The 12,761-nt window shown below is 38.1% G+C and overlaps 1 protein-coding gene across 1 annotated transcript in view; it reads right to left on the minus strand.

The window, feature by feature from the left end:
• The window catches only part of cntn6 (contactin 6), a 97,929-nt gene that overhangs the window by 34,198 nt on the left and 50,970 nt on the right, over positions 1-12,761 (minus strand). Inside the window, exons 2-4 of the mRNA XM_026306792.1 lie at positions 4,245-4,381; positions 1,258-1,381; positions 840-1,015 (exon numbers count right to left, since the gene is read on the minus strand). Of these exons, the coding sequence (XP_026162577.1) occupies positions 840-1,015; positions 1,258-1,381; positions 4,245-4,305 (361 nt within the window). The 5' untranslated portion in view covers positions 4,306-4,381. The remainder of the gene's footprint in view (positions 1-839; positions 1,016-1,257; positions 1,382-4,244; positions 4,382-12,761) is intronic.

Below are 12,761 nucleotides of genomic sequence, written 5' to 3' on the forward strand. Positions count from 1 at the left end.
GGCTGGCACAGCACAACTATTAACATCTGCTCCATTTTTACTGTTACCTCTTTACCATGGAAATGTTAAGTTATGGCATATAAATTTAAAGGACTACTGGGTTTAGAGGTATTGACATTTTGGTAATGCTAAATCAAAATAGCCATTAATACAAAGGGTCTTTCACAAAAAAAAATGATAATAGTAAATAAAAAATAATTTAGGTATTTTAAGAAGAAAAAAATGATCTGACTCCATTGTATAAATATGTGAATATTTGGTGGTCTTCAAATGCATCATCCATCCATCCATCCATTTTCTATACCCACTTCTTCCTGAATCAGGGTCACGGGGATCTGCTGGAGCCTATCCCAGCTCTCTCTCGGGTGGAAGGCAGGGGTACACCCTGGACAGGTCACCAGTCCATCTCAGGGCCACATATAGACACACAAAGACAGACAAGCTCACACACTCACACTCACTCCTACGGGCAATTTAGATTCACCAATCAACCTAACATGCATGTTTTTGGTCTGTGGGAGGAAACCGGAGTACCTGGAGTAAACCCACGCAAGCACAGGGAGAACATGCAAACTCCACACAGAAAGGCCGGGTTATGACCTTCTTGCTGTGAGGCAACAGTGCTAACCACTCAGCCACCATGCTGCCCCCCAAATGCATCAATGAATGAATAAATTAATATATGAGAATTTTAGTGTCTGCGATCTGGAACCTTGTGGTGGAATTTTTTTTACTATTTTATTATTTTTTTCTAAACCTCAGTCACACATAATATCAAAATAAATCAAAGACAAAACACAATTTCATGTCTGCAATAATGAAATTTGAAAAGGACTCACATGCGAACTGGACTTTAGCCTCCCTGCTAACAATGGTTCCAAATGTGTTGGTGGCAATGCACTGATAAACTCCTGCATGGTTGGTGACATGAGGGTTCCTGATTAACAGGTTCCCCTCTACAAGGTTGTAGTTTTGATCTGACTCTGTATTTATTTCTCTGCCATCCACTTTCCACCTGTAGAATCACAAGGTAAGAATCATCATTTGAAAAAAGAATCACAAAACTTTCCCAACAAACAAGCATGATTAAAAAAACATGAACTGCCGTCCTGTGTTTCAAGAATGACTACGACCAATTATAAATGTAGCCATAAAAGAACCTGCCGAAACAACTCAGCAGAGCACTTAGCTCCACACATGATGCTGCTCATCAAATTCTCACCTTATACACAGTGAAAGTGCAGTCAAAATACTTACCTATAATATGGAGGTGGGTTTCCCTTTGCTTTGCAATTAATAAACACCTGGTTATCATCAGTGCTCAGTGGAAAAATACTGTCACTGGGCTCTTGGGTGAAGACAGGGCCGTGGCGTGTATGTTCTGTTGAAAAAACACATTAGCTGTACAATAGCACAAAGCAAGTGACACTGAATTAATGCACAAATAATTTACTCAGCACTCAGGAAACTATATAAACTCTACACTCTTATAATTACCTGCCAACATGGCTCTTTGAGTGCATTCTGCATTTAATAAACCCTCTTGTCCACATGTCACGAAGCAGATAATGGAGTGCGATGAGAGAGCAATTAACTAAAGATAACCATCTAACATACGCTAGGCTACAGGTTTAACTGGCATTTTCTATGCGATCGACAATACATGATTCATCAAGATGTCTTTTACTTCCTGCCCTTATTCACCATCAGAGTGGTTGCATGTGCAAAAGTGATTTTATTAGTATAAATACCCAAATTAAGGTAATGGCTTAGTTAAAGCATGGTTTTCATTTTTCTTAAAACATTTTTCAATTATTACTATATGACCAAAGTGCAGTTGAATTAGAAGTGCAATTACAGGAAATAGGGAGAATTGAATCATTATTGTTGCACTGATTAATTGACCCCCTCCATTATTAGTGCTGCACCCCTAAAACTTTCCATTCTCACAAATCATAGTCTAGAATGATAACCATGGCAGATTTAATATTCTAAATTCTTACTAAACTGTAAACATCAAGGTTTATGCTGTTAGATGGAAGGGTGAGAGGTGCATGATTTACATCAACATCCTCTGGCTAAACTGTTGCTGCTGGTATATACTTCTATGACTTATCTACAAGAACACCCCAAACAGGGCTTTTTTTTTTTTTTTAATGTAAGCTGTCACTAACAGTAAGTGAATGATGTGCTCCATTACCTTAGGAATAACAGTGGGTTAGATTACTACTGCAGGTATAAACTACTGTAGTTAGCCAGACACGCTTGTGATTGCAGCTTGTGGTAAATGTTTGTTCCATTTCTTACAATTCACTGCACATGCTCTATTACTCTTAGTGAAGTATTATCAAAAGGTATTCCACGCCAAACTAGATCTGCCACACTTTATTTAAACACACATTTCACATCTGGTTCAAGATGTACATGCACATGTACATGCACAGAATCAGTAAACAGACAGACAGCGGTCAGGCTGTATTAAATGTCAAAAGTAATTAGAAAGACTGACAAGTAACTGATCTGATTTATGTATGCTGTTTTTTCATTATGATCATAATACAACTAGGATACTAAGGAAGTTGCAATAATCAGAGTATTGGGTTACTTTAGTCCTAATGTAATTATTAGAGAGAGCCTGTAAAGCATTCTGCTCCGTCAAGCTTGTTGTTTTGGTTAGCCTGAGCCAGACTATCAATACACAGGAGTAATTAACCAATGCTGCACTAATTACCCCCATGAAATCCTACATTTCTTCAATAGATGCGCACTCACACACACATACACGCTGGTGTCCACCATCTCTTTAGGTGTGTCATATGCCTAGCTGTGCAGCAGTTTTGCTCAAAAAAATATTTCGTTATTTCTTTCATGAGAGGATGAAATGCTTTTTTACACATCTTTAACCTTGACTAGGACAAGGACTGCTCCCTTCCTTATCATCATCATCATCATTCTAATGAGAGTGAGAGTCTTTGCCTCAGGTAAGGGCCTTGTTTCCCTGTCCTCTGAGGGAAGTGCTTCATTTTTACCCTGTTTGCAATGTCCTTTAAATTACATAAATTAATGAACCTTTAATAGCTGGGCTATTTCACCTGGGAGATGATCAGGTGGTTTGTGTGTATGCTGTCTTGTAAGTACACCAACTAGACTGACCAATAGCACACATTAGATTAACACCTAATTAGATTAAATGGGAATGCATACAAATGCCAGCTCAATAGCTGGCATATGTACGCACAGTATAATATGCATTGCCATATGCATAAGCCTTTATTTTCTATTCTTGCATTGTGCAGACTGCATAGACACATACTGTATATCCCAGTGAAACTGCTGACTTGAGATGAGATGCAAAATCAAAAGACCCCAGTAAACATGTCTTCCTTTAAAAGTGTTCCTTTGATCACTTGTAAATGGTTGGCTCGAGTTCAGTATTCAATCAGGCAATCAGGCAAACGTGATGGTCAACATCAAATCTCGCTTCATTGTATAGCCTGCACAGGTTAGTATATCCAGACATACACGGAGAACTCTTTTAGAGACTTTAACTTATTAGCTGTGGCTCATACAGAGATATTAAGGAACTCAAAGCTAAGGTTATTCTGCTTTTCTCTCAGTGAAGAGCTCACACTAAGGGTATGTTTCTAAAAATGGCGTACATAATAAGAAGAACCGAGTTAGTGTGCATTTCTGTAGCACTTGCTACATTTGTAAGTGACAGCAGCTAGGCATAAACTAAGAAAATTGCATAATAAAACAGTGAGGGATGAGAAGACCAAAGAGAATGGATTCTTTCATTTACATTAGTCACCGTTGAGACAAAAATTTAAGAGTGAGCCATGTTTAGTCAGGTGCACTGAGAAGAAAATTTAAAGTCTGTTTGCAATTACTGTAATTGAAATAAAAATGTTGATATATAGAATCTTTATCGTGGCACAGAACAGTTTTAACTTCATTCTGTTAAATAACAAAAACTACTCCACTATTCTAGCTCTGTGGTTCTTATTCACCATGAAAGGCTCAGAAAAGACCATAAAACAAATCTACAGGTTTGTCCATGTTTTGTGCTATTTGTTACAACCTGGTTGTACTTTTCACCCAGATACAAAAGCTACTGTGATAGCTGAGATTACAGTTTCAAATAAAATGATAATCTAAACATGCACATGCACAAAGAGGCAAATGCTCCCTGTGAGATATGTATGCACATCAGGTGTGTCATGAAAGGCGACGTGTTGTCTCACCAGCCAGGCACTCTTTGAGTGACAGAAGGATTAGCAGTTCCCATGGTAACAACATCTTCATTTTCCAAGGTCAAAGATTTTCTTTCCCATCCAGTTGACAGAGAGTGGAAAATATTTAAACACTCCTCTGTTTGGCTCTGAAAGAAAAGGAGGGCAAATAAGCACAGTGGAGATGAGGAGTTGCAGCTTAAATCAAGCAAAAAAAAACAAAAAAAAATGCAAGCTTGAACTTGTGGAAAATCAGTGAGCCATTAATAATTCATTCAACCAAATAAGCAGAACCAGCATCCCTTGCCGAAGGGCCAGCTAGCAGCTAATACAAGGGAGCTGATATTTAGCGTATACATGCTGCTGCTACACTATCTCCTAAGGGCAAATCAAGCAAAGTTAAAATTAAAATAAATAACAATAATAATAATAAGAAGAAGAAGAAGAAAAAGAAGAAGAAGCAGCAGCAACAGATGAGCAAAAATGCTGCTTGAGGTAATTAAGCTCTCTCTGAAATGTGTGATATGTTAAGCACACAGTATACTGTGGATCACCAAAGTTAATATGCAGAATGAGTATACAGCATACAGACAAACAACTAAAGCACAAAAAACCTCCTTGCTCCAAATTGCCCCAAACCCTCTTAACACATGCAGATAGAAAATGAACCCTCCATGGACCATGTCATCAGGAAGTATTGCAATTTATTGAAAATTAATTAAAAATGAAGCTTTTATTATTTGCTGAACTTACAAAAAAAGAGTACTATAATACATTGTATGCTGTTTGGTTGCAGTCTGTTTTTGGACACATTTGTGCCTTTGGATATTATTTCCAAGCATGTTGAAAGCTTTAATTATCAGAATCAGTTTATATTATATGGATCAAATGACTGTGGAGTTGAAGGAGACACTAATGTTGATGAGTCATGGATGTAATAAAAGAGCTATCTATGGCACCACGACTCAGCCTTGCTGCCACTCTTTCCCAGTGGCCAATCTTCATACTGCTTCTGCAAATAAGGTTGGCTTTGACTCTATTACAAATTTTTAATACATGGATGTTTTATGTTTCTGAAGCTTTTATGGAGCCTAGAAAAGCAAGTTTTAATTTTGTGAAGTCCCATTCTAAGTTTTAGAGTTACAGGTCCCATGATGCTTTAGGGAACATAAAGTAATACAGCCATGAATTCTGTAAGTTGCAGACAACTTTAGCCTTGTTTTTCTATCCTATTTTTGTTTACATTTTTGACAAATTGACATCACTGTATGTGACAAGTATACCAAATTAGGTATTATCAGTTCTTGTTTATAGTGTACCCACTGATGTAGAGATAAATATGCATGGATTACTTCGATATGGAAGAAAACAAAAAATTTGATGATTCTCTGCAAGTTCTGGGGATGTAAACTAAGGAGTGTCATTCTGAGTGAATATATTACCTTTATTCACACAGATGTTGAGAATAATTATATCCATGAATTGTGTTAATCACACTAAATCACAACTACAGTATGCATGCATATACGCAGCGTGTACAGATTTGACTGAGTTATGTTTCCAAGGAGAATGATTTGATGTCAATGTCCATCGAAGTGTAAGGAATTTTAAGTGTCTTAACTGCCGCAATGAGCTGTGTATCACATTCACACCTGCTGCTGCAACTGCTTTGACAAGCACACACATCAGTGGCCAAACTACAAAACTTAAAACTTGTTTTCAGAATACCAGCATGCATCTGTTCCATTTCACCTCATGCAGTAGTTCACTAGATTTTTCTTGCAAAATATACCAGGCTGAAATCCCAAAGACAACATACATTCACGCAGAACCACTGTAGGACCGTATATACTGTATACTGTATAAAAGATATGGGTGTGGTATAAAATAATAGGAATACTTACAGTTCGAGACATGTACAAAACATAATTATTAAACATTATGTGTAAATTTCTATCTTCTCACATGAAGACAAACAATATCGACAAACTACATTTTCCCCAACAGCTTTTCCTTGTCCTGTTCCATCTGAATTCCTCTAGTAAATTGTTGCAGACAGACTGATATAACAAAACAGGCCAAACCACTAATCATGAAGGTAAAAAGGGAGAAAAAGCACTAGCTGTGTAGGAAGTGAAACAGATTTATTTGGCTCTCCATTATTTATTCTAAGAGGGCACACTACTGTTCATCTGAGCTTTGTCTTGTCAGTTGTCATTATTGATTTGGTTCCTACTTTTTTTAACCTTTTGCCTTTTTGTTTGTCATACTGCCCACACTTGTCATGAGCCTCAATCAAAAATGGAAAAAGTGATCAATAAGTGGAGATCTAGTTGATGTCTTTTCTTATAAGACTCACTGGGATGACATATTCTCCTTTTCTGGAGAAAACCAATAAAGAAACTTTATCCATCTAACAATAGATGGATATGCTTTTGATCTGTTTGGGCCTTTGAGATGTGAAAAATTCTCTTCTTTCAATAATCTGCTTTGCCTCATGCTAGTCTTTTTTGAACCAAAGTAATTATATGTTGATAAAGGTGCTGGAAGGTGCAGGAATACATGCTAAAGTATTGACATGGAGCTAATTGTGGTCAGATATAGCGCTCTTATTTTGTTTGGGTTCTGAGAAACTTTAAATCAATGTGAAATGTTTTCCAGACATTTTGTCAAAATGCCCATCTGCGATCAATACTATTACAGGCCAGCACCTCTAAGTCAATTTAAATCAATATGTTTTAAAATTCACACGCACTTGCCTAGCCCCATGTGAGCAGAGTAACTCAGAACAAGTCAAATTAGACCCAAATGAAAATACTGAGAAACTTGCATTTTGATTTTGACTGACAACTATACACATATATTCGGGTATGCAGATCTTCGTATTGATCAAACTGATTTCAGAATTATTAGTCATTTTGAGCTTGAATTTAACAACTTGGTAACAAGTACTCCTCAAAACAACATGATCAGTGGGACTGCACTATTAGGCATTTAATTTCTCCTTCATCTTCAACAATTGAACTGAGGACAGATAATTTGCCGAAATGCTCAATAAAGAATTAGAGCCATTGGTATCTAAGGATATGGGAACCTTTAAAGTCCATTGCAGAGATTGTCTAACAAGGCCCTGAAGTCTTAAGTCAGTAGCATACGTGCACGGCCCAATGATCAATGTTAATTTAAGTTCCCTGTACTCAGCTGCCCACATTCACTTTCAGGCTGATCAACTTTATTCCATCTACTCACAGACACATGCTTCTTGTTAAATTTGCATTCAAAGTCAGACTCAAGGACCCTGATTGCATTTAGCCATAGACAGTAGCTTTTATGCATAGTGTGGAAATGCAGGGACCACAATCCCATAAGGTATATAAGTGAGGGAACTGGCACTGTTCCCCTGTCAGATAGCACAACTCTCTTTTAATGATGCATAGGTCCTTGGCATCCTTGGGGAGATTGTGTTTCTTGGTCACAGTCCAGAAATTTAAAGTAGTTGCTTGTGATCCCCATGATTAATTTATATACCCTAGAAAAAAAATACAAATGTAATAATTCTTGTGGCTGGCGGATGGTGGTCGCAGGTGTTGGAAATACCAAATGGGATGAGGCCAAGCTAATGGTGCCTGGAAGGGAAACTGTCAGGGATAATCCCTAATACTGTAACACCTCGGCATAGATAATGTGCTTCCTCCCGCCTTTCTCACTAGGCTGTGATATTGAGATAGCTGTGGAAAAATTATTAAAAGAGGAATGAATATTGACACAGATAAATGTATGTTTCCAGAGTGAAGTATTGCCTGGTTTAATGTTTAGTGATGATTACCTTCCCACTCTGGAATACCCAAACTAGGCTACCAAAAAAAGAGGACGATAGAGTGTCCTGTGAAGTCTGATGAGCCATGTTCCAGTTCATTACGCTCTGAGTAATTGGTTAAACACGTGACTAGAGAAATTAACTTCAGCATCCTTGCGAGAGGTAATTAAGCCTATTTTTTGTGTGTGTTTGGTCCGTGCCATGATAAATGTGAGTCCCACCGACATAAACCTCACGTCACATTATCATGGCTCAGAGCACCCACAGCCTGAAAGCCTTGCCCATTGTAGTAGTTATTAAATAAACTGATACTCATTAAAATATGTCCTCATCAAATAGGCTTCAGTTCACAGCTTTCATCATCAGAGGATGCCAGGCTGTAAATATCCAGAAAAATCTCCTGAGTTCAATCCATCTTAAATCTATCAGCCACAAGTGAGCATGAGTGGTGCAGATCAGGTGGTAGACTGTCACTCATTGTGCAAGTGACTAAGAGTAGGAGGAGAATGTTGAAAGTTAACTCCTGTCATTTCAATATAGACTCAGCAAACAGACGTGAACTTTGGGTGTGAAAAGAGTGGGGATAGATGTGAGGTGAATACTCAGAAAGAAGACACAAAGAACCTGGGCGGCCTTTTATCAACTTTTGCTTTTACTGGGAGAGAGTTATGTTTCTCTGCATCCACGTTATGAATTCTTTGCATACTAAGTGTTTGCTTGCAGTAGGCTACCACGCCTGAAAGATCCAGACTCTCTTTCCCTGAAAAAAAAAAAACGAACATCTCTGCAAGCAGTTTATTATGACCCCAAGTTAAGCGACATCTAGTGGTTGAGGGAGTGGTTGTCATTAATATGACAAAGTCCTCTAGTGGCTGTGGTAATTATAATTGGGAGCAAAGAAGAACGTTGTGTTATTTATGAAGGACGTTTGCATTGCTGTGCCAGCTCCCTGGACTACACATTCACTACATGAAGTAGAAAGGCGTACATGCAATCTTATCTTAACTAGAGAGTGTTCTCTTAACCATGTTTTATATATATGCTTGGTTATCATTATGGTAACCATGACGATGAACCTCTTCTAACCGTAACTAAGTAGTTATTTAATCCCAAATCACAATCTTTACATAAACCTAACAAAGTTGCAAAGCTTTACTTTATATCAATATGACATCACAACATTTAAAAGGTTATTTATGTGCCAACTGTGAATTTTTTTGTAACAGTTCATTGCTGCTGTTGGGGTGTTAATTCATTAGACACTCCTATAAATTGTATCAGAGGGACAATCAACCTGTAGGATCATTCAAGTTGTAAGACCTGTGGGGCCAATATATCAGAAGCCCGGTGTACCCTCTTTTCAGGATAATGTTATTGGTAATGCAATGTATACAAGGAAAACAGGTGTCTTTTCTTCTAACCACATTTGTCCTAATAAGCATATTGAATAGATTTTGACATATTTGAATTTGTAGAAACTTGACTTAAAGAGGTACTGGACTAGATCTACAGAGCATTTCTTTACTAATAATTTATATTTGTGCTAGTGTAAGTGAACACATCATTTACAGAGTATGGTTTCTCTTGTTTCTCTGGAGGCTGTGGGGAAAAAGTCTCTTCTCTTCTCACTTATTTTATTCAGTGCTTCAGGAAGTAATCCTAAATGCCTAATCCATGTCGTATTTTCAGTATGTCTTTACCTCCTTTACTTGTCCATATCACAGAACATATAGAATTCCATTTTTTAAATATGTCAATCCAAACCAATGAGACAAAAGCATCTGATGCACATCACCCCAGGATACTTTAAGTCTATAATTTCTTCCTCTGTCACGTTTGTGGAACATAATCACCAAAGCTATTTTAATCACAAAAATCTTGCTATTTATGCATGGAAAACTTTTTGTTTATGATTGATCAGGTTCCCAATGTAACTGTGAGCATTCTGATTTCACTTTCCCCCACACTTGTAGCAAACACAAATCAATAAATCCATTCCAAAAAAATACTGCTGATTTCTTTCTGATGAGCCAACATAAAAACTACTTCTGTCCAGTTGCATTGCTTATAATTACAATGGTACTTTTTAGGTTAAATGTTACTACAGAAACTGGTTGTTCAAATTCATTTGCATAGAAGAAACACTTACATTTTGCCATTTCTCAGATATTTGTACAGTTCAGGGGTCTCATTTATAAACGGTGCGTACTCACAAAACATATCTGTGATCTATAAAAAACAAACTTGGCGTGAGAATGTGCACACCCACCTGCATGGTAGGTTTCCAGCTACCGTACGCACATTCTGGAGACTTGGAGCACTTAGTGAGGTGAGGTGGTAAACTGAAGGCGGACTGGAGAAAATGAAATGTTAAAGGAGTGATTGTAACTATGAAACTAAAGGACTACTACACAATATCTATTATGCATTTAGATTGTTTGATTATCTTAACTGAGCAGTATAGTGGATGAGTGGTTAGCACTATTGCCTCACAGCAAGACGTTTGTGGGTTCATGACCCGTCAGGGACCTTTCTGTATTTGTGTGGGTGTACTCTGGTTTCCTCCCACAGTCCAAACTGACTCTAAAAATTGTCCATAGGAGTGTGTGTGGTTGTTTGTCTCTATGTGGCCCTGTGATGGATTGGTGACCTGTCCAGGGTGTACCCCTGCCTTTCACTCAAAAGAGAGCTAGGATAGGCTCCAGCAGATCCCTGAGACCCTAAATAGGAATAAGTGGGTATATATAATGGAAGGATGATTATCTTAACTGTATTGATTTGTATTATATTTATGACAGTTGACAGTTATGTTTCATAATGTCCACATTCGCATTTTCCTTAATAATCATGAAGCCCTCTCAACTTTCAGCCAATCACATGCTTTGTAAATCTCTTTAGCTGCAATATTAAACAGCTGTTACTATTTTGTTCAGTTAGTGTCTGTCTGGCAGCTACCTAGCTGCTTTACAATCTAGATGGATTGTGAGCTTGGTTGGTTACTAAGCATTAAAATGATGTGACATTTTTTTACTCAATTTTATTTATTTCATACTCTTCTGTTTATCACGATTATTTAATATTGAACACTTAAACTTCCATGGAATAGCCACTTGGTCTCTTTTATAATAGCTGATTATATATTTAACTTAATATATTTAACTCTTTAGACTAAGTTAAAGCGTATAATATTAAGTATAAATCACATATGATTATAATCAAAAGTTCAATACATACTGACAAACAGTTTTCCAGGAAGGTGAGATTACTGAATGCTACCGCAGCTCTTCTAACTGGAAAAATAGCTATGATCGCAGTCATTTATAGTATGGAATAAATCACAAAGCCAGAGTGATTGAATACTCGCAGAGGAAGAGCAGTCTATTTGCTATTTCCTCCACACCCAAGACACAATAAACTGTTTGGCCAGCTGAGAGAGAGAGGGAGAGGAAAGAGACAGAAAAGATAAGTAGTTTAGAGAGTTCAATAATCTTAAGTCATGAGGAGTGAAACAGTAGTGTTATGTCACTCTGTAGGAAGAATACAATCTGCAAGACATACCAGGTTTTAGGTTTCTTCTTCATCACTTCCCTCAGTTATTATAGTGAATAGCACTTGGAATAAATATTGCTCTCAATGATGACTGCAGATTAAGGTATTGTTACAAATACTGAAATCTGCAGAAAATTCAGGTAAACAGGACTGAAGAAACCCCTGGTAACTGTTGTTAAACCATCAATTCTTCATCAACATCTTTGAACCAAGTGCAGTATTTGTACAATATAAACTGTAGGCTCACTGGATCACAAATAAAAGATCAGATATAGCTGTTTCAAAAAATACCCAACTATGAACCTCAGTGTGTGACATCTAACTTTAGATGCTAACTTTAGAATCCTAAAATGCTACCAACGCCATGACCAAGCCAGGAAACCGCCGTCGCACACTTGGCTCTCCACTCACTGTGGAGGCACAGGAGTATGACTCACTGATCTGGGCTGTTTCTGGTAAGTGTCCAGCTTTCTAGTTATTTGTCTACTTATGTTGCCCCACCTGGAGTTTGATTCTGGTCAGGCTTTAGTGTTTTGGTTTTTCTCCCAGGTTGTTGGGTCCATTGAGGCGTGGAGCATTTCTGGCTATTGCTTTGAGCCATTAGCAATAGTCCAGAGGGCTGCGCACCAATGAGACAGAACGTTGGCTACATATTGTAACCGAAGATTCTATGAATTGGGCACAACCCTCTGGGCTGTGGGCCCCACTAGTCCCCTCCAGCTGAAGAAAAGGCTGATTCTATTTTTTTGCAGTTATCCCTACCGAACTGTCGCTTATATATGATTAGCGTGGACATGATGAGGTCACTTGGTTCAGAGGGAGCCACCCCAATAAGGAATGGGATAAGACCCATTAGTGATAGCCCAGAGGGCTGCGCCCAATTCACAGAATCCATCCATCCATCCATCCATCCATCCATCCATCCATCCATCCACACAAAGACAAACAACTCTCACACTCACACTCATTACTATGGGCACTTTAGAGTCACCAATCAACATGTTTTTGGACTGTGGAAGGAAACTGGAGTACCTGGAGTAAACCCACCCAAGCACGGGGAGAACATGCAAACTCTACACAGTAAGGTCCCTGACAGGTTACGAACCCGGACCCTTCTTGCTGTGAGGCAAAAGTGTTAACCATTAGGTCACCATGCTGCCCCA

Source organism: Mastacembelus armatus, chromosome 5 (genome assembly GCF_900324485.2).
Source record: "Mastacembelus armatus chromosome 5, fMasArm1.2, whole genome shotgun sequence".
Lineage (NCBI taxonomy): Eukaryota > Metazoa > Chordata > Actinopteri > Synbranchiformes > Mastacembelidae > Mastacembelus > Mastacembelus armatus.